A 25426-nucleotide genomic window follows, 5' to 3' on the forward strand; every position below is an offset into this window, starting at 1 on the left:
ATGTTTGGGCATAGACTAGAGCCTCTAAAGTGTACGAAATTGATGTTTGAGATGAAACACGTACTGGGGGGAATAAAGGGCAGAAGGTGAGAGAGAAGAGAGTAGGTGCTTGCACTGAATGCTCCTGGTGCTTTGTTGTTTGTTTGTTTGTTTGTTTGTTTTGTTTCTTTGGTTTTTGGCTTTTTCATCAATAGTGGGAGGGTACAAAGAAAAATGATGAATTTCAACCCCTTTTCAGGGTGATATCCTGAACCTCACAGTGTGTTTTTAAGCACCTCAAGGAACTTGGGGTGGTCAATGTTGACGACCACCTACAGATGCTGGAAGCTGCCCTGTGCTTGAAATGAGAGTGCTGTTTTACTGTCTGGGAAGTTGATGGACTGATGAAATATTTATCAAATGCTTATATGTTTTAGCTGCAGTAACACCAATGCTAACTGATTCACTGATTGCCTCCTCTTCTGTGTTTTTTTGTTTTTGTTTTTGTTTTGTTTTGTTTTTGTTTTGTTTTGTTTTTTTCCAAGAACAAATGGGCTCTGCAGCACCTTCCATATTCAGCCGAGATCGGACAGGAGGTGAAACAGTCTTTGAGAAACCTAAAGATGAACCAGCCAAAAGCGTCTTTGGTTGACAGCTGAGCTGAAAGTGATTGTTGAGATGATTGTTGTAATATTTTCCCAGTTTTCTACCCCTTACACTAACCTCACTGTAGACCTAAATAGCTTATTTTTACCTTAAGCCATTAAAAAATGAATGGACTCATATCAAAGGGTACAACTTCTGTTTTATTTTTTATTAAGTGCATTCTTTGTGTTGAATGGTGTTTGCTATAATGGTTTAATTGAAAAAATGGTTGTTGGACACTGCTTGGCTTACTGTAGTGACCAATTTTAACTCAGACTTAGATTAATTCTGTGGGCTTTTTGCCATCACTAGCTATGATCTAAATGTCAAAAGCAATGAATAAATATTCAGATGACACCATTTTAGTGTCTGTGTAATTTCTTCACACTGCTTTTACAGAAAGGGACGTAAGGAGCTGGCTGAATGGGCATTGCAGAATCATTGAAATGAGTTCTGGCCACGGCAGCACCCCAGGGAAGCCCCCTGGTGCTGGGGTAGGTGGCAGCTCCCTCATGGCCTCCTCAGGGCAGCACTTCAATCATTCCCTCATGGTGAGAGAAGATGGCGGGCAGTGCCTCAATCATTCCCTGATGGTGAGAGAAGATGGCAGGCAGTGCCTCAATCACTTCCTCACAGTGAGAGAAGATGGTGGGCAGCGCCTCAATCGTTCCCTCATGGTGAGAGAAGATGGCGGGCAGCGCCTCAGTCGTTCCCTCATGGTGAGAGAAGATGGCGGGCAGCGCCTCAGTCGTTCCCTCATGGTGAGAAGATGGCAGGCAGTGCCTCAATCATTCCCTCATGGTGAGAGAAGATGGCGGGCAGCACTTCAATCGTTCCCTCACAGTGAGAGAAGATGGCGGGCAGCACCTCAATCCTTCCCTCACAGTGAGAAGATGGCGGGCAGTGCCTCAGTCGTTCCCTCATGGTGAGAGAAGATGGTGGACAGTGCCGCAACTGTTTCCTCACACACAGCACTGCCAGGAGAGCAAATGGCAGGGTGTTGGTCTGCCTCAGTATGGAGTGATGACTTTCTGCCCATTCCCTGCCATATTTTTTCCTCACGTCCTTAGGGTCTTGTCAGATAAAGACAAAAGTTGGGCCACAGACACATCATGTCCCAAACAACTCCTCGCTGAGTCAAAGTGTGTTTTCAACTCATTTGTTTAAATCTTGATTTATGGCATTAAACATCAAGGCTTCTTTTTTTTTTTTTTTTTTTTTTTTTTTTTTTTTTTTTTTTTTTTCCTGAGGTGTTAAATCAGAGTATTTTGGACCTGTGGATAATCACATGGATAATCACCTCTTCTGGTGGTGCCTATTCCCTGGCAGCTTCTCTGAGGGTGGTCAGGGAGGTAAGTCCCACCTTTATTTAACAATAGTATTTATTTTGTGCAGGCCATTTAAGAAGTGAAAGTGGTATTCAAGGTCTCTGTGTGAGTGAGCGCTGTGAAGAAAATTATCTTTGCTTTTTTTGTGTCACGAACAGTGGATAAAACATGCTGATGCCCACAGAACTCAAGGAGAGGCTGTGGCATGGGACACTTGTCACTCAATAGCAAATCCTTTGGTTTTAATTGATGGTTTCCTTAAGAAAAATAAAGATGCTGTTGCTTTTAAGAAACACACATTTTATAAATGTGTTTATAATATGTTTTGTTTACAAATGTTATGGACAAGGTTAGTGCAAGTGTCACAGAATTAACCACTTACCTGTGTGCAGCAGCTGTGCTGTGCATTTAGTAAAAAAAAAAAAAAAAAAAAAAAAAAAAAAAACCTACTCTTTTCTCCTCTTCCCAGCTCCTTCACCGCCTATTCATGTTTTCCAGGGGCAAACACAGCCAACAGTTTAAAACTCAAAAGAGTTTTGAAAGAGCCTTATTTTGCCTATTTTTCAATTTCAGGGATTATTATCTGCAGCTGAGGCACTGCTTCCTCTCTGCTGTTCACCGCTCTTCCTCATGAGTGGCAGCACAGCCTCTTCCTCTCTGAAGGACCAAGGTTCAAGAATTAAAATACTGAAGAAAAAAGCTCTCACTCCAATATTGCCAGAACTGTTCCTGCATCAGGTTTAACTACACCTCCTTAATTAAGCTGTGAGGAAGAAGTGGCAGGAGGTTGTTTATTAATTAGAAAAGAAAATGGAGAAGGACAACTGAGGCTAAATTGTGTTCACACTTTCTTTTTATGCTGCAAGTGATTAAATATTGCAGATTTGCTTGGAAGCGGAGAAACCAGAGAGGAAGAGGAAGGGTGCTGTATTTCAGACCCATCTTTGGGTATGTCAGTGCTGATTTGGAAAGCACGGAGAGCTTTGCCTTCTGCAGACACACAGCACAAATGTGACAGGGAAGCAAGACAAGTTATCTATCTGGAAAGTGGGGTTTTGCTAAGAGCTTTACTTCCATAACGTCTTCAGGTTCAATTATTTGTGATGGTTCACAGTGTGACACTAAGTGCTCGGGTTCAGGAATCTCTTTTTCATGTTTTCTCTTTAAAGAGGGATTTCATCTAAAAAGATATGCATTGGAAGTAAATGTGTGTCCCTGGGACAAAACTGCTCCCCACTTATGACTGCAGGGTGTGTGCTCTCCCTTATGAACTGAAGCAATCCTGTGCTGGAAGTTACTGGTGGCTGCTGCAGGACTGGAGCTGTTTGTAGGTGAGAGAAACAATCATAACAGCTGTCTGGAGAAATGCTGTCATCTTTTTCTTCATCCCCTTGTATGTAATACATCCAGCCATGGGAAATGTGGTTTCTTCCTTTTTTTTCCTTCATTTTCATAGAGGAATAGTGACAGGGAAGTGTCTGGCTGCCGCCAGAAAGTGAGTTTTCGTGTCCTCTTGCACTCAGAAGTATCTCCTGTTGTTGTGATGGCTTTAAATCTTTCCTCCAAGGATCTGAAGTCATTTCACAGCATGTTCATTCTTCAGAGTAAGGAACACCGAGTGCTGCAGAATCAGACCTGTGCCCAGCACACCACCAGTATCAGCAAGGATGGCTGCCATTAGGATTCATATAGAAACAGTAGGATGCCCATATTGAAAACATCTCAGGATGCCTAAATCTGTGCAGCTCAAGCAGCTGTTCAACATTCATGTGATTGTATATAGGGGCATTAGAAAAGCAATGACAGATCCACTTAATTACAGCTAAACCTTTGGCTCTTAGGCCACTAAGTATAATATTCTACTCATTTTAAGGGCTTAAAGCATTACACAAGTTAAAGAAGTTAATCAAATGTAATTTTTCTCTCTAAAAATATACACATCTACATGCTGTGCTATAAATGATACTGTATTTACAAGTAGCATACTTTGCCTGGAAGTAGCAAAGTGGTTGTTGTTGCTTTTTTAAATTTATTTAAAGCAGGAGCCTTTTAAGACCAGGCTGTGCTCGACAGATTCTTTTATGATGAACTTGTAAATTACTGCTGAAGTAGTAAATTAATGAGCCCTCCATTAGCAGTTTCTTCCCAAAAGGTCACTGGAAGCCTACTCTCCATGTAGGAGAGTAATGGCATCACCTACTATGAAGTTGTAAATGGAAAAAGGCTGTCAAAAAGCAATATGAAAAGGTGTTTGTTGTTGTTTTGTTGTTGTTTTTATGTGTGTCTGTGTGTGGAAGGGTTGCAGGTCCAGTGGAGAAAGGGTTATCAGCCATCCTGGAGTTGTCAATATGCGGCAGACAGGCAGGGAAACCATGTTGGTGTGGGTAGGATCCAGCCTTCACCAGCTTGTGGCTGCAGGCAGAGTGGTCTTTCCAGAACACATGTCCCCACAGTGCCAGCTGATAGCATATTAACATATCTGTATTTAGATGTTCATAAAATCCATACTGGAACCAAGGCCTGTGCATGCCTAAGAGTTCATCTGAGCTCCAATGGGATGTTATTTTTCCTCTCCTGGTGTTATTTAAAGATTTCAGAATATTTTGTTGTCTTGCACAGGGCTATGAATGAATAAATAAAGCCCTCTTAAAGGATATGGTTGGCCTTCTGGGCTGCAAGCACCCACTGTTGGCTCATGTCCAGCTTCTCATCCACCACAATCCCCAAGTCCTTCTCTGCAGGGCTGCTCTCAATGAGCTCTTCCCCCAGTCTGTCCTGTCTGGGATTGCCCCGACCCAGGTGCAGCACCTTGCACTTGGACTTGAACCTCAGTAGGTTCATGCAGGCCTACTTCTCAAGCTCGTCCAGGTCCCTCTGGATGGCATCCCTTCCTTCTGGTGTATCAACTGCACCACTCAGCTTGGTGTCACCTGCAAATACACTGAGTGTGCACTGTATCTATATCATTGATGAAGATAATGAAAAGCACCAGTCCCAAGACAGGCCCCTGAGGGACACTGCTCATCGCTGCTCTCCACCTGGACATAGAACCATTGGCTGCACCCAGAGAGTGGTGGTCATCAAGCCAAGTCCTTATCCACCAGATGGCCTGCCTTTCAAGTCTGTATCTTTCAAATTTAGAGATTAGGATATCACGTGGAACTTTGTCAAGGGCCTTACAGAAGTCCAAGTATATGACATCATTTGGTCTTACCTTGTTGACTGATGCAATCACTTCATCGTAGAAAGCCTCCAGATTGCTCAGGCATGATTCACCTTTGGTGAAGCCATGCTGGCTCTCCCAGATCGCCTCCTTGTCCTGCATCTGCCCATGTTTCAGCTCAATTCCCCTTTACGTAGAGCTGAGGAAATAACCTTTTCAAATGGGTTCTCTCCGTCATCTGTTCACCATATTGCCTAAAAAAACTTACTGTCCCAAAATGTGTTTGAAATGCTTTGTGAAAGAGGCAGACATCACAACTACTCAGATGAAGAAATATCCTCGAAATAGTCATGCAAGATGTCTTTAGATGGGAAGCTACCTAAATGCCAATTGAGTGAGCAGATATTTTAGGGATTTTGTTAGTACAATGTTATCCATGAGTATTTACATATAAAAATGCGGACAGAATTTATTTTTCCAGGGCAACAAACCAACCATGAACCAACAAAAACTTCAAAAGAACTGCTTGATAGCCCACTTAGATAAAAATATTATAAAATAAGAGGTAAAAACAGTCATTCCACTCAATTTACAGGTAAATTCAGGTGCAGAGCTCTCCTAGCACTAAACTTTTGTTTAAATAGCCCTGCTGGATGCACAGGTGCAAGGCAACTTTGCAGAATCCGTGGTGGATGCACTGCAGCTGTGTTAGGGCTGAGGCCAGATGCACTCCTGCGCACAGCTGTTGCTGCTCAGATTTTTGAAAAGTTCATGGCTGCTTTGTACACTTACATACATTACACGGTTTTAGAACCTCTCCGGGGAGTCCAGGCAAGGTCTGATTACCTTTTGTCACTGCTTAGCTGAAAAAACAAATGATTGTCATTGCTATTTGTCAAGCAAGGCTTCTGGCTGGTTAAGAGACAGCAAAAAGGGTGTTTCAAGAGAACTACTCAGCACCTCCAATGGGCCGGTTGGGCAAGACGGTACAAGGCTTGGAGAAGTCACCAGCTACAAAGTCTCACATGGATGTCACATGTTTCATCAGCCTCCAAATCTCTGAAGTGCTTTAGGTAATATCAATTGTTCCTTTTTTTTTTTTTAAATTTATTTCCCCAAGTGACTGCTGGGCATGATAGAGATCCATGTATCATTTCACATTTAACAGCAAAGATCTGTTGGAAAAAATAAGCTTTAACTGAGTCCAAGTTTTACGTATGTTTAACGTGTAAATATTATGTTTCTGTGTCTCTTCAAAGTCTACACAATATCCTCACATACAAGTTACTCATTAACTGATTAAGATAAACTGAGTTTTCATTTGAAAATCTGGTCTTTCCAAAATGGAAGAGAGAACGTTGCTCGCATTGATGGTCTTTTCCTCACTTGTAGTATTAACAGAAACTATTACTCAAAAGGTATTTGCTCTCTTTCTCTCTCTCTTTCTCTGCTTAACAATTTGTTGTTTGCTCATTTTGTGATCTGGTGGTATCGCTGCAACCAGGTGATGCACAGATGCACTCGTATAGCATCGGGTGTGTTATGCTGTGATTTGAGAACTTTGGGTCCTTTTAAGGCCTCTCTGTATTTCTCTGGGCTGCTACTGTATAAGGATGGAGGTGGAAATTTGCAGATGTCTGATCACTCTCTTTCCCTCTGCTGGAAAATACCCAGCTGAGGGATTGATGGGTCTCCCTTGAACACCGGGTGAGGTTTGGATCTTGACACAGAGGAGTTACAGCAGGACTGACCGCTGGCCATGGACTGTTGCGGTGCCAGATGGTTTCTGATGGTGTTTAATATGGGATGGAAGAGAGCAGAGGCAGGTATTTGTACCTTACGGAACAGCAAACTAGGTTTTGGAACACCTCAGGGTACGTGTGGCTGCAGTCTCAGATTAGAAAGTAAAGAAATGGAGGGAGCCTTCTAGCTGAAGGATTTTATTTCCATAGTGCCTATTGAGAGCAGTGTGAAATACAACCAAAATGCAGAGGTGTCCCCAGGAAGGACAGACCCCAGCACAGGCAGGGAGAGGCACCTGAACTGCCAGGATTGGGAAATTGGTCTCTTGGCGAATATTTTTCTTTTTTATTCTGTGGTGTCAGCAGGCATCAGGAGATGGAGCCTGCTCTGCCAGTGTACAATGAAAAAAGGAACAGCTCTCTGTTACCTGTACGGCTGGCTGCGGCACTGTCTGTGGTCACCCTTGTATTGAGTTTAACGTGATTAAACTTCTGAATTTAGGCCAGTGCCATAATTAAGAAGAGGTCAGCACTCCTTAAGTGGATGCTGTTAGTTGGGGAGCACAGGAGATGAATGATTAAAATAATTAAAGATCAATTAGCTATTCAGAAGATTTGTGACACTGGGACAGTAAAAATAGAAGTGTGGTAATCTGCTTTGATACTGAGGTTTTTTGTTTTAATAAGCTATTGGGCTGTTGATATCCAGATCAATCCTCTTTACTGTTGCTGCCAAAACACAGGACCTGCTTAGGGCAGGGCCTCGCTGCCTTTGGAGCAGAAATCCCACGTGCAGGAGGTTGCTTGCAGTGGCACAAGGAGGTGCTCCAGGCGCATCCCCATCCAGCTGCTCCGTGAGGTGTTCCCAGGTGACTCCGGCGTGGTGTCCATCTCCCCCCAGCCCCTGGAAGCACCAAACCAGCAGAAGATGAGCGCTCAAAGGGCATCTCTGCTTGTGCAAACAACACAGGGCAGGGGCCCTCGCGGGGTTCAGACCTGCTCAGTTAGCTTCTGCCACCACAAGGCACTGGGATGGAAAACATGCAGCAAAGTCAACAGCTCAGAGAGCAAACAAATCACCATGTAAAAAGTTAGAGGGTCTCCTTCCATGGTCAAGCACTTGAAGAGGCATGTGGGTTTTTTTTTTTGAGGTTAATCTTAGGAGATGCATTAGAGAAACACAGCAACAGTTAATTATTTCATTGAACTTTTCCAGTAACATCACCCAGGTAAGGGCTGTCTGGCAGAAAAGCAAACAAACAAACTTTTGGAGCTGTTTCTGTTCAGCATGGTTTTTTTGTTTGTTTTCTGTTTTGTTTTGTTTTTCTAGCATGCTATTGAAATCTACAGCCTCCGTGTGAACTGCAGAGTCACATCACGATTTGCTCACACCGTCATCACCAGCAAAATCATCAACCGAGCTAATGAGTCTCGTGAGGCGACCTTTGAAGTGGAGCTACCCAAGACAGCCTTTATCACCAACTTCTCCATGTAGGACCAGCTCTTACCTGCGGTGTTAAGGAGGCAGCTCTGGGGGCTTAGTGGGGTTCACCCATCTTGTTAGGAGGTGCTAAGCACAACAGACAGAGAGCCAAGCTCAGGAATGCCCTGAATAAATGTTGGGGGGCAAAAAAAAGTAGGTGGCCAAGTAGAAAGAAGGTGACAAATGTGCTCAGTGGCAGTGGTTATGCTGCCCCAGCCCTCTGAGGCTCTGAGGAGGAGGGCTGTGTTTTGGTGGTGACTCTTGGTGTCCTCACGGATGGGGAGGGATGTGGGAGCTAACAGCTGAGGGACACAATGCATGGTGGTCCTCTTTCTTCCCCAGCGTATTCCCTCTAATATTAATGATTTTTTATTGAAAACTTACAGGTCCATCGATGGCAAATTATACCCAGGAATAATAAAGGAGAAAGCGTCTGCGCAAAAGGAATATGATACAGCAGTCTCACAGGGACAGAGCGCTGGCCTGGTGAAGTACGTTGCTGTTCTGAGGAAGGATGCTTCAGCGCTCATCCCTGGCTTCTCGCTTAGCTGAGGGGCAGGTGAAGTCCTGCAGCCAGCCATCACTCAGGGAGGACAAATAGAAAAGCAGCTTTGGGTTCTCACTGGGAGGGACTGTTTATATAAACACACATATTATATGATTTATATCTGAACTTGCAACAGGCGGGAGCGAGAGGTGTCACTGTTTTGTGTTGCCCTGGGACTTGCTGTCACACAGGAGCACCTTGCTGGGTTGAGCTGATGCTCGCCCACTGTGTCTGCTTCCCCTCAAGTGCAATGGCCATGGCACTGGAGCAGATGTCATGCATTAGGGATATAGTTAACTTGTGCTTCCCATGCATGCAGTCCCAGTTCTGCCCAAACCCAGTCTGAGGCACAGAGAGATTTCTGCTCTGTTTTTTAGCTTGCATATGCAGCCCCTGTGGCACATGAAAGCACTGTATATACCTGAAATATAAGACATCTTCTCTATGACCAATGAGACAAACTGATAGTTTTTAATTTACTTATTCCATATGGCCATTTTTAGCACGCTTCATGAACTTTGCCCGCTGCATGCAAAGCTTTGCTTTCCTCCCCAGAATCACAGGCAGGAAACTGGAGCAGTTCCACGTTTCTGTCAGCATTGCGGCTGCCAGCAAAGTCACTTTTGAGCTGGCGTACGAGGAGCTGCTGAAGCGGCAGCTGGGGCTGTTCGAGGTGCTGATCAAGGTCAGACCCCAGCAGCTGGTTAAGCACTTCCAGGTGAGCTGCCTCAGAGAGGGCTGGGCTAGGAGCATCCCTGTGAATTTGGTGTTTGGCAGGGTTTCCTCCATGGCAATGATGAAGGCTTGTTCTCCACTCTCAGATTGATGTGCACATCTTTGAGCCCCAGGGCATACGCTTCTTGGAGACAGACAGCACCTTCATGACAAACGAGTTAAATGAGGCACTCACAAAAGTGCAGAATGAAACCAAGGTAGGGCAGCAGCTGTCAAACATTAATGCCGGGGGCAGCTGTAAGTTACGTTACTTTAAATCTTTTCTTTTGATTGCTTTTCAGGCTCATATTTTATTTAAGCCGACTGTGGATCAACAGAAGGTAAATCCCGAACTTGATGAAACCCTCCTCAACGGTGATTTCCTTGTGCGTTACGATGTTAAGCAAGTTGCCACTGCAGGTGATATACAGGTAAAAATGAAATAGAAATAAAAATAAAAATCCTTTCCGATGATAGATAGGTCTGAATGTGAAGTGCAATCAGCAAAACAGCAACATATACTTTGAAACACTAACAGTAATAGGAAAGCTATTTCCATTAACACAGAGGCAGCAGGAACTGATGGTGATGTTAAGCAAACCCATAGGGACACTGAACACACTGCAGGAATGGATCAGCCGTGAAAAAGCAGTCAACTCAAATTCTGTTTCAATACCAAATATATATTCACATTGTATGTATGTCTCTTTGCATTCTCTCTTTCTCCTTCTCTTTTATGTATTTATTTACAACTGATAATTGATCAAAAGATCATATGATTTGCAGCTTCTTGTAAATGAAGTTCAGAGGAATGTGATTTATACAACTATTAAAATGACTGCTTAGTTTTATTTTTTGTGACAACTGAGCTAAAGAGAGTAGGAACTTAAAAATACGTATGGACCAATGCGTATCCTAAGAAATACAGTACATTGCTTTCCATATTATTTCACTGATGAAGTGCACATGAATGTGCAGAAAGCTGGCAGTCACAGTCATTGAGCAGAGCTGTGCGTGCAGGTGAGAATATGGAGGTAACGTAATATACAGTGATACATACAGTTTATATAACATGAAAAAAACTTGAAATGTAGAAAATAATTAAATATTACTTTTGATTATATAGCAGCTGTTTTAGTCAAGTGGTTTCTGTGGTCAGGTGGATAATCTGTCTCGCTCCATTTGCAGCCTCCACCACAAACCCTTCTCGTTAAAATCGCTTTGCACGTTTGCCAGAATCGCTGCTGCATCCATTAGAGGGTCTGTCTGTCATCTCATTCAAAAGATTAAACTGATGTTAAGCTGAAAAAAATATATATTATTCAGTGACTTTCTTCCATTTTAACCTGTTCATATGCTGTTGAGGTAGATTCAAAACATGGTAAAAAGGGATTAGTAGTAGATATTCCCCAACTCTCTTACCAGCAGCATCCATCACCAGTGCTGAAACCATGCAGTAACCTGAAATATGCATCTATGCATCTTTGCTCTGGGACACCTTTCACTTCCACTCACTTTTATTACCAAATTGCTTTTCCTTAATACCAAATTACCTCAACTACATGACAGCTGTGGGTATGCCCTGAAGTGGTGGTCTTGGGATAAGTGAGTTGGGTTAAAATTTGGAGTGACACAGACCTCTTATATTTAATGTGATAATTTAAAAAAACACCTTGTCCATTGGCACAAAATAGGATCATTAAAATATATTTGTATATATATATATATTTTAGTAGTTCCTTTGTATATATATATATTTTTATTTATTTATTTATTTATTTTAGAAGAATAAAATGCTGACCGTGGACCCCTCTTCTTGCCATGCCAGAATATTAAGAGGCAATGTTTTCTTATTAAGTTGCAATATTTATTTGGTTATGTATAATTTTATGCATGTTTTTACCTTTGGTATTTCAGATTTTCAATGGGTATTTCGTGCATTACTTTGCACCCCAGGAAATGCCAGTGTTTCCCAAAAATGTCATCTTTGTTATAGACCGAAGTGGCTCTATGGCAGGCAGAAAAATTGAGCAGGTAACTTATTTGAGATACTGACCTCTGCTTGTATCAGGGACAGACACCAGCCTTTCAAGGAAGTAACTTTGAATTTTCCTTTTGAAACACATGGTGGTTTTGTACACAGCAAAATTTTCATAAATACATAAGTACTTGGAAATATATATGCACAGACGAAGGCTGTTAAAGTGCAACTCATGCCTGTTAAGGCTGTTTTCATGGCTATCATATCTTGGGGCAGAGAGCACTTTGCCTGCTTCCATCTTTGCCAAGTATTTCACTGATAATTTTGTTCTTCAATGAAGTTTAAAGAATTAATTTATTCATTTTTCCTTTGTGGAAAACTGTGTGCATAGATTTGCTGGAGAGCAGAATAGTCCTCTATAGCCATCTTGGGAATGTTTTTTGTGTGTTTGTAAGTCAGGAGAATTAGTCATTTCTGATGGTCTCAGCTGAAAAATGCTGTTAGGTCAAAACAAAGGCACGGGGCTGCACCTTGTATGCTGCCAATAATAAATCTCCTTATTGTGTTGCAAATTCACACCCAATTTTGTTATCAAAGTAGAAGTATTCAAAGTGGTTGTTTTCTCCTTGGAACAGACAAGGGAAGCTCTCTTGAAGATTCTGCAAGACCTCCGCCCTGAAGATCATTTCAGCTGCATCACATTTAACAACAAAGTGGTAGAGTGGAAGAGTGCTTTGCTGCAAGCCACTGCGGAGAACGTGGCGAGCGCTGCAGGATTTGTGCGAACTATTACTGCCAGAGGAGGTACCAGGCACCAGCTAGACACCTGTGACCACAAACACACACCCAACAGTGTACAAAATAGCACTTAGAAAAAAAGCATTACTTATGAATGATGAGTGGGATAGGAAAGCTGATTGTGGCAGAAGACTGATTGGTGGCTACCTGATGGTATGGATATACAGAGGGTTGGTTATGTCACATCTATGAACTATATAAGCGAGGAAGTTTTGTTTTAAATTTTTTATGACAGAGATTTACAACAGAACATTTTTTTTTTCTGCAGGAAAATGAAAATTCACTCAAACATTTCACAACAATTTACAGTATTTTTTATTTTATTTTATTTTTTAATATCAAGGTCCCCCTGTAAAATAACAAGGTCATACTACTATGGCTCTTTCTGTACACATTACGCCAAGTTATACTAAAGAAACAAAGTAGACAAAAAAGGCAAGATGCATTTCAATTGCTACACCACACAGTGTACTTTATTTTCATTATTCATTTTCAGGAAGATCTAGAAAGCTTTTTCTCTCATTAATTTTACACTGTAAGTATTAATGTAGATTTTCTCATCCCAGGAGCTAGCACTGGTAAAGGTCACCTGTGCCTAGAGCTCTTTTCTTCAGCTTCTTGCATGAACCTAGGAGACATTTCTTCAACATGGGTTAACAGATGATGGTTTACTTATTTAAGCACTTTTTATGGTTCTAGACACGTTTGTATTTCCCTTGACATATGTGTGGAGAAGGCTCCCAAAAGATTGCTCCAGCATTGCCATTGCAATATAATATACTGTAATTAAACCAGAAGGCTAAACCCCTAAATCCTCACCTCTCTGAAGGATTGCTTCCTGCAGAAAACTTTAATCAACTTTGTGGGGCCTCTGCGGATGAAATGCACTGATTTCTTCGACTGATTTTCCTTTCCAGGTGAGTGATGCCTGCTTTCTCATTGCAGGCACAGATATCAACCATGCCCTGCTGACTGCTGTGAGTGTGCTGGATAAAGCTGAAAGGCTGCCGGAGAGGAGTGTCTCCATGATTATTTTGCTGACAGATGGTCAGCCCACATCCGGTAAGGAAATCCCAGCCTCAGTCCTCTCCATGACTTTTTAACTTTCACAATTGCATCCCAGTTGTTGTTAGACATAGCAAGCCCTTCAAAAACACAAGCTATAAGCAGGCTGTGCTGGGGAGAGGATTGGCTCCTCAGTTTATAAACTTGGGGGAAATTTTGGAGGTATCCAGGCATGGCTGAAAAATTGAAGTAAAATACTTAGAGCCGAAAGGTGGAAATCTTGCTTATACTATGTACAGTTCTCTTTGAGAAGTATCATTTATAGTTCTTTGCTCTCCTTGCCTCAATCTTGAGATATTTTCAAGGTGCCTATTTTTTAGTGTTCTCTTCTGTGGCTAGCTCTTAACTATTAGTCAGCTGTGACATATCAAGCCAGGGGGAACAAGAGAGAAATATTTGGTTAATTAAACATTAACTCCCATTGCAACAGCACAAACATCACTAGTGCTGAATCAGAGGAGCTTGTAGCTTGTCTAACTTCTTTGTGGCACCAGCATCCCTCCCAGGGCAGTAATATAATCTCAACTGTAAGCTCTCTAATGAGATCAGTCTGTCTTCCAGACTGAATGATCTATGCTGCTTTGGATTTTTGTTTGTTTGTACTTCATTTGTTGGTCTTCTGTTTGTTTTGGGTGTTGTTTTTTTTTTTTTTTTTTTTGTAGTTTTTGTTTTTAAATTAAACTTGGTGCAAGGTGCTGCCTGCTGAGCAGGGCCATGGTGAGTCCCAGATATCTTTGTAGTTCCACAAGTTTGCCAGAAATCAGATGGCAGTTGAGTGCCATGCAGATACAGGCAATGTTACTGCATACACCTCAATTTTCCTTGGGAAAGCAGGCTGAAAGGGAATAGCTGAGCTGCTCCCACAACATTCCTACATGCAGTTATGGTTTCTGCCTGAAAAGATGGGCAAAGATGCTCAGCATACAGGGTCATCAGTGGCTCTTTGAATGGGATAAGATGATGGTGTCACACGTAGTGCCCGAGAGAGAAGCATGGCTGTGTTACTTTGCAATTTTTCTGAATTACACCATTAACCAATCTGTTACCCTCCGAATTCAGGCAGAATTTTTTTGTGGATGGTACTTGTCTTCCCACTTAAGATCAAATGTTTCCATCCTTTGTGATGTTAATTCATAATTATGCCTGTCTGTCCCTTACAGTCTGAACACCTCTTTGGTCCCTGTAATCTTGTTAAGCATTTTGCACTTAGCTGTAACAATGTGAGTTGAAGTAATTAGAATCATTAAGTGGGAGAATCAGATTCCGGCACTCAAAATCCAGAGTGGTGTTTCCATATCTAATTCAATTGACTGAATATTGTCCATATACCTAATATTTTATTCCAAATTCTTGTTAAGAGACAAGATTTCCTTTAAATCCCCTGCTATCTTTTTGTACTCTTAAAAAATAAAAATCACGGGTATGCTTTTGTTCAATCACAGGTGAGAGTAAAGTGGAAGTCATTCAAGAAAACATACAGAAAGCTGTCAATGGGAAATATGCCCTCTTCTGCCTTGGTTTTGGGTTTGATGTCAGCTACAATTTCCTGGAGAAAATGGCCCTAAGCAATGGGGGAATTGCACGTCGAATATATGAAAATTCTGATGCAGCCTTGCAGCTCCAGGTGAGGACTAAGGAATATGCCAGAAAAGCCATCTGTAAGCTATGGCTCCTGTCTAGCCCTGACAGCAAAACCCCAGATCTTCTGAGACAAGAAATTGTTTTTGAGTTTATCTGCTAATCTTGGGGAAGGAGGAAGACAATATCAGTTTGGGGGTATCTGAGGGTTTGCACTCTAATTGTGACTCAACATTGATGCCTTCCCCAAATTAGCTAGCATTTGGACAAACCTGAAAATTCAGTTTTTTCATCTCTACAAATAGACAAAATGTCCAGTGGAAGTGATTGTGACAAAACTTTGGTTCTTGGGTCCAATTTCAAAACACTCGAAGTGCTAGTGGGTGCTGTTTGTCACAGTTTCCCAGAAGGCAGCAGGTAGCTTGAGGCACCTCTTGGCAAACTGATCCCTGCAGCACCACCTGCTTGGGATGTTCCTGCCCATTTGGAGATGGGATGTTCTCTAGGGCTGTTCTCTTTTGGGTAGCTCATTTCTGCCCATTTTTGCTGGATGCACAGAGCACAACGATTCACCAAATGCCTGCCCCATCCAGTGAAGAAAAAAGGGAGAGGTAAAACCTCGGGATTAGTCAATTTAAAAAAAAAAAAAAAAAAAAGAGAGAGAAGACATTTAATTGGATGGGACTGTGATAACAGGGAAGCTGCTTGGGTACTTGACTTGCCATGGGAAATACAACTTCTGTGGTATCGCCAGCCTGACTGAAGAAAGTGTGCAGAACATGGAGAAAAAATACTCTTATTTCAAGGTTTACAGCTGTCTCACACAAGCAGCTGCTACCCACCTCTATTGAAAGAAAAAGCTTTCCTCCCTTCTTTTTAAGGAGTTTTTAAGGAGTTTATTTATTAATAAGTTTTGAATATCTAAATATCTATCTATTAATTTTTTATTAATAAGTTTTTTTAATCTTATTTAGATTTTCAAAACTAATTTAGATTTCTTTGCTTAATTTTGCCTTCATTTGTTCTTTCTTTCTTTGTGTTTTTCTTTAGGGCTTTTACCAAGAGGTGGCTACTCCAATACTAATGAAAATTGAAATGCAGTATCCAGACAATGCTGTTGAGGGGTTAACCAAGAACAATTTCAAGCTGTTTTTTGAGGGATCTGAAATCGTAGTGTCTGGAAAAATTAGCAATGAGCTCGATCTTTTGCCAGTGGAAATTAAAGCCCAGTCAGTAAGTGTTGAGCTTGGTAACCATGAAAAATGTATTGTCTCCATGCTGTCTTTTATAGTGCAGTAGGAGACTTCAAGAAGTCTTTTGTGTCCAATATATGTTCTTTACATTTGGACATATAGCTGTTTTTTCCATTCTAGGAGAATTAAAAGACTTTTCCTCTCCTAAATCTGCTACTAAAGAAGAAGGGAAAAAAAGAGTGGGGAGGAGGGGGGAAGAAGATCCACAAATAAGCAAACAATAATTTAATCCTTTCCAAACCATATATTTTGGCCTTTCAAACATGTTTTTTGTTGTTGTTGTTGTTTTGTTTTTGTTTGTTTGTTTTCTTTAGGAAAATTGCTTGAGTTTTTAGAATGGAGAAGGAAACATACATTTTTAATTTCCAAAATTTTCAAATCGAGCCATTTCATAACTCCTTCTTTCAAACTTTAAGTCCAAAAATGTATATCCAAAATATGTGCTGCTTTGGTGGCTTGGGGTTGCTATTTCCAAAGGGAAAACAGCTTGCTGAAAACATTTTGAGGAATAAAAAGGCACTTGAGTCCTGAATAATGCTCTTTTAAGTCTAATAAGGTGACTGTAAAAGAAGTCTGGAGCTGTTCTGATGGTCAGTTTTCTCCCACTGCAGCATACTAGTGACTTGACTCTTAAAGAAGAAGCAAATGTCAAAGAGAAGGAACAAGTATTTCAAAGTAGAAGTTACATCTTTGGAAATTTCATCGAGAGACTGTGGGCTTACTTAACCATTCAACAACTTCTAGAAAAATCGTAAGCTATTTTCAATGTTTTGTATTGTATTACAAACTTTTAACTTCTTTAAGCACTCTGCAAATTCCTTATTCGCAAAATATACAATGGGAAAGCACAGCAAAACAAATATTTCTGGATATAATAATAAAAAATATAATATACTAGAAGAATACCACATTAGTGCATGAGGAATGTGAGATGCTTTTCAGCTTATTATAGGATTGTATCGTCAAATACGTGTATATATGAAAACAAAGAATAGTTTATATTACTATGAAATGTATTTTAATTGTATGGATTGCATTGAGTATTGCATCCAGCAATACTGTCTATAGATAAAGGAAAGAAAATAGCTAGTAAAGAGAACAGTAATTGTGTCTGTAAGACATTTCATAGATCAAGTATTTACTATTTTTAATCCATCTGAAACATATATAGACTCCAGTGTTTTAAACAGCTAAGCATCTCCATAATCTCAAGCAAGTAATAGGTGAGTTATCTCAATAGGATTACTCACCATTTGAACATAAAAAATATTTAAGACATAGCTAATATGAATACAAATCTATGGACCTCCTGCTCATAGACTTTGTATGTGATTTCTTCATCATTAACACAGACTTTAGTATTTCAGCCCAAGAAGAGCATCAGAAAGCCTTGGAGGCACGAGCCTTGGAGCTGTCTCTGCAGTATGGCTTTGTTACACCCCTCACTTCCATGGTGGTCACCAAACCCACTGGCCAGCAGCAAGCCGAGCTAGCAAACAAACCCACTGAAGCTGGTAAATGGGTGTTAAACAGTCCCCTGGGAATGTGTGGTTGTTGATGATGATTTACTGTGGACCCCCCAACACAGTTTCATTCTGTAGGGGTGTGGCAGGGTAATATGCCGCAATGAAGACAGGAGTTTAAGGATTGGCCTCCTTTAGAAATTAGACATGGAGGACTTTTCCTAAAAAAGCGTCGTAGTGAAAGAGACACCACTATTGAAATAGGAAATAATTTGTTGAAATATAAATTAGAAGTAATTTAACAGTTATTACACAGCATTCCCTGCCATTGGAAAGGATATTCTAAGCTTTTGCCTGGGGCAATAAAGTGGGAAAATGAATGCAGAGGAGGAAAGCAAGCTAACTCTAGGAATATTGCGTGTGCTACATCTACCCTTCTTTCAACAAAAATAAAATCTCTTCACCTGCAGCTCCAACACCCACTTCTCCCAGTTTTCTGTTTTGCACATGGATAACATAATTTACTGTTGACTGTATGACACTAATCTGTCTCTCTTCCTTGTGTTAGACAATGAGAAGCCCAGCAGCTTTCCAGTAGGAGGTAAATGCTTTCTGCTTTTCCAGTGCATGTTTCCGTAGTAGTCTCTAAAGACAAAAATAGGTCACAGTACTTGTTCCATAAAGGGGAGTATCTGAGATTGGGAAAAATATGTGGAGACCGTGTAAGCAATGACTGGCAAGCTCCGTCCAGGGCTTGGGTGGATAACCTGATCCAAGGGAGAAAATCTTCTAGTCAGAATGTCTCAAAGGCCAAAATTGTCTTGACTCAAGGAGAAGCAGTTCTTCAAGTGAACAATGCTAATGATGTTTTCTGCTTCTTCCTACCATATGTGAAGCATCTGTCAAAAAATTAAGCTCCAGATATTTTGGAAAGACTCACAAGAATAATTTAGGTATCTTTTTTTCTCTTTTCGGAAATAATGAAGTTACTTGAATAATAATGTAAAACTTCTAGCATTATCATAGTTGGGATTATGGGATTGATAACACATCATAATAGCAATGCTTTTATAGGTAGAGTCCTCCTTTTCCTCTAGTTCTTTCAGGGAAATGCATTAAAGGAATTAAAACACTGCCCCATTCTCTGAAGGATGCATGTTTCAAAGAGGTACCAGGGAGTTTAAGAACAGCAAGCTCATTAAACTGCATCACAAAGGGGACCAACACATGGAACTCTGTGCTGCCCTTCCCTCAAAGGAGTTTTTGGTCTGTTTCCATTGCTTGACTGGGATAATTTTGTAGGGATCAGTGCCCATGTTCTGCGGACTTTGTTACTACAGATAATTTGCTTTGGGAAAAGGAGACAGATGAAGCTAGAGAATTACATGTTTGATTTCTGAAATGCTTTGTAAGATGTGTAATACAATCATGAATGAAATATGGGAATATGGGTACTTTTTTTTTTTTTTATTTCTTCAGATGCTTATAGAATGGCCATACCACTTCCTGGTAAGTTCTCCTCTATGTTTTTTGTTTGTATGTTTGTTTGTTTGCTTGTTTTTTTTGTTTGTTTGTTTGTTTTTAATTAAGAAAAAGATTATAAACTTCATTTCATATGCAACATTACATTATCGAATGTGTTTTGATTGTGGATGTCTGCTTGGAATACTATGTATATAGTGTGTATATGTGTGTGTGTGTATATATATATATTTGCATATATTTCAGTCCACAGATATTTTACAATGAACTATAAAATCTTGAAAACAATCTTGGTACTTTTTCAGAAAACCATATTTAAACCTCTTGAAGATACAGGTGAAAGTTCTCAAACAGCACATGTTAGTAAGCTGAAGGAAGTGTGGCTTGGTTTAAAAAAAATAAATCCATAGACATGGGGTTTGCTGGGCAAAGCTAACATGGGCACTGCCATCTACATGCTAACAATACACGTCCTGCAAAGAGCAGATGCTGGGCACTGCAGAGACAGCTGCTCTGTGAGGGTCCCTGTAAACGCAGAGAGGACGGGACAATGCCCACTGTGTTGTCTCCATGTGTATGCAAAAAAGTCAGTGGGTAGCCAGCAGGAAGAATTCACTGTTTCAGAAGTAGGGAGGGAGATGAAGGGCACCACCCCAAGCCAAGGAGTCATTGGAAAACCTTTTCTTTCAGGTCGATGGCACTCTGAGCTCCAGTCTGGCAGTAATAAGAAGCTGCTTCCATCAGGTTGTTTTCAGTTGCACGCGAGAGGAGCGGGGTGGGTGCTCTGGGAGTGCAGTGGGGGTTCACCAGGCATGGCCCAGCAGCAAGGCAGAGCATAAAAGCAATTAGCAATGAATGCTGTGCTTTTTGTTCCCGTTGGGGCATCTTGGTTTAAGCAAGGTGCTCTGTAGGATCATTCTCTGCCAAAAAGGCTTCTACCTTGCTGTTCTGCCTGGTTAATTAGCTGAGCTAGAGAAAAACTGTTTCTTTAAACTGTTCTTGCTAATTTTAAGTATTTCAGTTGGCAGGCTAAGCAAACAAGTGAGACCGGCAGCTCATAGTAAGTAATACCCAGAGCAGTCCCATTTTAATAATTAATATAACTGTAACATACAGTTTTTCATGGGTTAATGTTTTGTTTTGTTTTGCTTTGTTTTTCTGACTGTATCAATTGCTATAAGAAAACTCTTTAACTCTTCCTTGGCTGATTCTTTCCACAGAAGCATAAAGTATCCCTGTATCCAACAAGAAAGCCTTTCTGGCTTGATGATACAAACAAGAACAGAATTGTGGTGTAAAAGACCTTTAGTCACAGCTTTTTTGAGGGATCATTGTCCTTAATAGACTCCAAATTTGAAAATCTACTGTTTTCATCTATATCAAGTTGCTGTGTCTGGGTGTGACTTTCAATAGTCTGGGTGTGACTTTCAATAGTAATTACTGTGTTGATTTCAGTTTCCTATTCTGTAAAAGCTGTGACTAGTATTTTAGATACAACAAGAATGAATTATTTTGCTGTACGTGCCTGAAAGGCATAGGCTAGATTTTTTGTCTTGTGCTAACATTGTTCTTCTTTTCAGCAAAAGAACATCCAGCACTTGTCTCGCAATTACCCAAAGAAAATACTGATGGGCAAGCAGAGCCTTCTGTCCTCCTGCTCTCAGATCCAGAGCAAGGTGAGTGAGCCAGATCCCTCATGGGGTGGGAACTGACCTCGATCCAGGAGAAACACAGGACTTGTGGGATTTGCATCTGTGGCCATGTCTTCTCCATGCCCATGACAACTTCCTCTTGCATCAAGGGAATCAACCCCTAATATCGAGAAAAAAGGAGAAACACTTCAGAGCAGCCAGTGTCTTTAGGAACACCTGTATTTCATGAAGGGCCATGCTGCATCCTGCCACCTTGCAGTGACTGGAGAGGCAGTGATTAATTTTTCCTTTCACTCAGGCAACATTAATCTTCACTGGTTGAAGGCACTTCTTTTAAATGTGGTTTCAGGCCTCTTCCTGGTGTCACATGCATTACTGTGAGGTTTGTCTCCAGCCCCTGGAAGTTTCTGAGGATGCAGAGATCTTAAACCCCATGACCCCTACATCTCCCAGAAAGATGCACTCTCTTAAAGCGCTGCATCATTTTCATGGTCCTATACCCAGAGAAGTGGTCTTGAGTGCTGGTTGCCAGCTGCTGTGGTTAAGGAGCACCTCTAAGGGAGGAGGAGCAATGTGGGGCTAGATGCAGACTCTACTACAGCCTTGGGGCATGTGGTCTGAAATCTGGAGGTGCTGAGCCTCCCAAAAACAGATCTGAGAACCATAAGTGCAACAAAGCTGAAGCAGTTTTGTTAAAGTCACCCGTACCTTATAAGTGAGGTCACTTGACAGCTCTCTGCCAATGTTTTTAAAGGACTTTCTGTGACTGGGAAACATGGGGACAAAATAAATCAGTTTGTGCAGTTTGAAATTACCTATGTGAATCCTGCCGTGCAAATCAATGTCTCTGTGGATGAGATTGTCTTAAGCCATGACAACAAGAACATTCGGCTGTCGTGGACAGAGTCAGCAACCTCTGCTGTCCAGGGGTAAGAAATGTCATTCTGTCCTTTCCCAGTCCTGGCAATTTGAATCACATCTCTCATAAGCGAGTTGTTCATGTTCACACATGCCATTTGCTTCAAATAAATGCTCCCAAATGCCATTTTTTGGTGAATAACTCACTGTTTACCTTCCAAAGAGAAGCACCCACTGTGGTGCATGATGATCCTAATATCACTGCTGTGCTGGCTGCCACTAGGCACACTGTGATCATCCTGGCATGGGGTGAACACCGCAAAGTGAGGTTTTTGGTGTTTACTGTATCTTTTCTACCTCATTTGGTTCCATGCAGACTGGAGTTTTTCTTTTTTCCCACTTTTAGAAATCACACACATCTGGGCATCAGACATTTTTTATAGGGAGGCATAAAGTGTTTGAATAATTGTCTGTAACTCTAACAAATGCCTGCTACTGGAGAAGGAGTACCTCAAATGCGTACTGCATTTGTCTGCCTATTTTGTGTAGGAGCTTTCAAAACCACAGGAAAGAGCTAAATTCAGCCAGTTCCATTAGCAAGCTGCTGTTGCTCTGGGGCAGGCAGGACACACAGTACTCCCCCCCATATAGGCACCTCTGGACAGTAACAACTGGTCTAAAACAACTGCTTTCAATTATTTTTGAGAGAGAATAGAGCCAAGAATGTGCTGGATTTATGCTCCTACATAATTTGTCTTCTGCAAAGCAAAATGATCCTCCTGCTTCAAACCAGCATCTGAGTCCTTGCAACTGCAGGAATCAAAATAAAAAATATAAGGGCTTAGAGAAAAGGCAGGATCTGAAATATCTTGGGACATATCCAGGGAAAACATATTTGTCTTGTTCTCTAAATCAATTCAATTATTTTAAATGGTCTATCATTTTTCTCATTAAAATGATGGGAAAATATCCTTTTTTCTATTTTTTTGTTTGTTTTTTGTTTTTTTCCCCATTGTGGATAAAAAGGTGTTCAATCAATAAGAATTCTCCTCTGCTGATGTATTTGCTTGTATCCCGACATGGGAAAGGTGTTCAGTGGCATATAAGAAATGGAAGAGATACCAGTCATATTAAAATATTAACACCTGAATATTTTAAGATATGATAATATAACTTACTATTGTAATACTTTACTATAACTCATAATATTAATATTTTAATATATGCTGCTTAATATTTTAATATAACCACTAGCAGACCATATAAAATTCAATTGCAAGGAGACAAAAAGCAAAAAAAAAAAAAAAAATAATGTCAGTTATTTACATATATATGTTTTGTCTTCATATTCTTCTTGGAAATAACATTATTATTTATTTCCTAGGCTGAGAGTCTCTACTGAAAAGGAAAGTAGTGTAACAGTATCTCTGTCTGATACAGTCACGGTAAAAATATTCCTTGTAAAGGTTCCAAATGATTTCCTTCAGCTGTGTTTCTTGAATATCGACCATTTTTCTGACAAAGTCACTGGAATTCTGGGTATGTATCATTATGGATCTGTACAGCAAAGAAGAACGGTCTTGCAAATAAGCTCCTAAGATGCAAATATGGTGCTTTTTTTTTGAGCTACATTCATTTTACTGTTTTGGGTCCCTACAAACTCTCAGGAAAATCATTGGACAGGTGAGGCAGCAGGAATTCGGGGGGTTTCTATGCATTAAATTTATTCTTTTCAGACATCTAATCCAGACTTTATTCTGCAAATAAAGTGGGGAGGCCTCCAAAGAGGGTCTTACCCTTGAAGCAAAACATAATGCTTTTCTACTCACTGCTGGTACAAACTTAAATGTGTTTAGAAAATGTTAAAAACAAGACTAAAATAACAGCCAGTGTGTTAGCTATGAGGGCTTAACTTCAACAGTGTTGTGTTGTGTAAAAAAAAAAAAAATCATTCGATGTTAAATAATGGATTATAAATAATGGACATAAAGTGGTAATAATTGGGGTTACAATAGTGGAAATATGCCTCTTCCTGGCAATGGCTACGAAATGAAAACAAGCTGGTTCTGAACACTTATCCCCCAAAATACTGATGGGACTGAAGTTGAAGTTGTGTCAAAAACTACGAGTGGAGAGGCTGCGTATTCTATAACCACATGCTCACACAAAATGTGAAAACACATCAGAGTAAGGCTGAATCTGTGGAGGAGTGTTAGGGATAATAGATCACAGCTGAAACACGTGAGTTTTATTCATTTATTATGGGAGCCTTCAAATGTGCCTATTGTTTGGGGGGTTTGGAGGCAGATGGCTGCCTGCTTTCCTGTTGTTATATCTACCATTTGGGTTAACAACTATAATTGGATGTTTTGCTATTATTTTCAAATAATTTGTGTCTATTGCTCAGGTCAATTTTATTTAAAAGGACAGCTTGAGAATAATGCCAAAGTAAATCAGAGAGCTGATGAAAGACTTCTAAATGTTCCAGGATCTGAGCACAGACTTACCAGGTAAGAGAGGTGGGATAAGGTTGAGTAATGCACATGTTTTGAGATTTAGTTTATGAGCAAAAAGCAGAGATCCAAAGAAATGAAATTAATGGATTGTTTGCGTGTAAGAATACAGCTCTTTGGTATAAAAAATAGGAACTTACTCTTGAATGTTTTCCTAACAACCAGAATTTGTTGCTTGTCAAATGATACTGCAAGGCTCAGGGCTCCTATTTCACAGGGCAGGGAAAATCACACCCTGAGTTTGCATGAAAATGCTAAATAAAATTAGGTTCTGCTGCCTCATTTTCATGGCTAGGAGAGGGTGCTTGCTCAGCTGGATTTACCATGAGGGGAAAAAAAAAAAAATAATGATTTGCTTGTAGCAAGTTTCTGTGATGGGGAAGAAATGCTGTGAGAGTATGATCTCTGTTCATTGTCTCTGTGTGTCCCCATCACTGTTGCCTCCATGGCTAAAGCACAGGTGTGCCAGATCTGCCTCTCTCACTTTTGGTACCAGCTGCAAACATGGGTATGATCACGGTCAATTATGGGCCTGCATTTTATCACATTTTTTTTCTTGATTTTGTTTCAGGCTATACAAGAAAGATTACAGGCTTGAGTCAACTAGTGATCCTGTTTCCTGCTGGTCAGTAGTTGGAACTTCCTAGAGAAGACTATTTTGGGAAAGAAAACAATACAAACGATGCTCTTTCACATATTTTTGATACTTTCTGTCACCAACAAAACAATGCAGTTAAAGCATTACCTGTTCATATAAATAACTGTCTTATATATATCTAACCTCAAAATAATTATAATTATACTTTCAAGATGAGAATGTGCTTTCTGGCTGTCTGTAATTGTAAGAAGCTCTATAATAATGTTAAAGATTTATGTGAATGAGCTAAATAAAAGTGGCACTATCAGCTCACAGTTTGATATGGACAGACGGACTTAAGTTTCTAAATAAAATTAAGCAGTGGCACCACCCAGTCCAACATACTTGTCATGCAAACAGTAATAAATCTCTAAAATTTACACTTGGTATCCAGTTTCAAATGATGGTGTTCTTGAACTGAGTGTTTTGCAAAAAGGGTGAAGTCTAAAGCAATATTAGCTTGCCGTTTCTCTCATTGGTTATTTTATGGGGGGGAGGGGGTGGGGAGAAATCTTGGTGTATTAAGGTTCATTGGGCATAGTTCT

At 40.6% G+C, this 25426-nt stretch overlaps 2 protein-coding genes and 1 long non-coding RNA gene across 6 annotated transcripts in view; 2 read left to right on the forward strand and 1 right to left on the reverse strand.

Annotated features, from left to right (window-relative positions):
* Nucleotides 1–984, forward strand: part of LOC101800783 (musculoskeletal embryonic nuclear protein 1) — a 39216-nt gene extending 38232 nt beyond the window's left edge. For both annotated transcript variants that reach the window (XM_027467323.3, XM_013104848.3), the window contains one exon: nucleotides 525–984. In XM_027467323.3, coding sequence (XP_027323124.1) covers nucleotides 525–631 — 107 coding nt within the window. In that variant the 3' untranslated portion in view covers nucleotides 632–984. The remainder of the gene's footprint in view (nucleotides 1–524) is intronic.
* Nucleotides 985–6043: 5059 nt separating this feature from the next.
* LOC101800966 (inter-alpha-trypsin inhibitor heavy chain 4) lies at nucleotides 6044–25261 on the forward strand. 3 transcript variants are annotated; one of them, XM_072044511.1, is made up of 23 exons: nucleotides 6044–6188; nucleotides 8188–8348; nucleotides 8727–8831; nucleotides 9443–9605; nucleotides 9709–9819; nucleotides 9904–10032; nucleotides 11519–11635; nucleotides 12218–12386; nucleotides 13326–13442; nucleotides 14888–15069; nucleotides 16074–16256; nucleotides 16888–17027; nucleotides 17636–17790; nucleotides 18308–18340; nucleotides 18636–18692; nucleotides 19219–19248; nucleotides 19912–19965; nucleotides 20243–20281; nucleotides 20802–20897; nucleotides 21628–21802; nucleotides 23116–23270; nucleotides 24139–24241; nucleotides 24816–25261. In XM_072044511.1, coding segments are annotated over exons 2-23 (2391 nt in total). In that variant the 5' UTR covers nucleotides 6044–6188; nucleotides 8188–8346; the 3' UTR covers nucleotides 24892–25261. The 3 variants fall into 3 exon arrangements, with proteins under 3 accessions (XP_071900612.1, XP_071900611.1, XP_027323114.2); XM_072044510.1 differs by lacking the exon at nucleotides 6044–6188 and adding an exon at nucleotides 6400–6533; XM_027467313.3 differs by lacking the exons at nucleotides 6044–6188; nucleotides 18636–18692 and adding an exon at nucleotides 6400–6533.
* LOC140003635 (uncharacterized) lies at nucleotides 9287–11406 on the reverse strand. Its single transcript, XR_011812594.1, has 2 exons — nucleotides 11024–11406; nucleotides 9287–10903 (listed from the first exon to the last, which is right to left on the reverse strand). It is a non-coding gene; the product is annotated as an uncharacterized lncRNA (long non-coding RNA).
* Nucleotides 25262–25426: the final 165 nt, after the last annotated feature.

This window comes from Anas platyrhynchos, chromosome 13 (genome assembly GCF_047663525.1).
Source record: "Anas platyrhynchos isolate ZD024472 breed Pekin duck chromosome 13, IASCAAS_PekinDuck_T2T, whole genome shotgun sequence".
In the NCBI taxonomy this organism is placed as follows: Eukaryota; Metazoa; Chordata; class Aves; order Anseriformes; family Anatidae; genus Anas; species Anas platyrhynchos.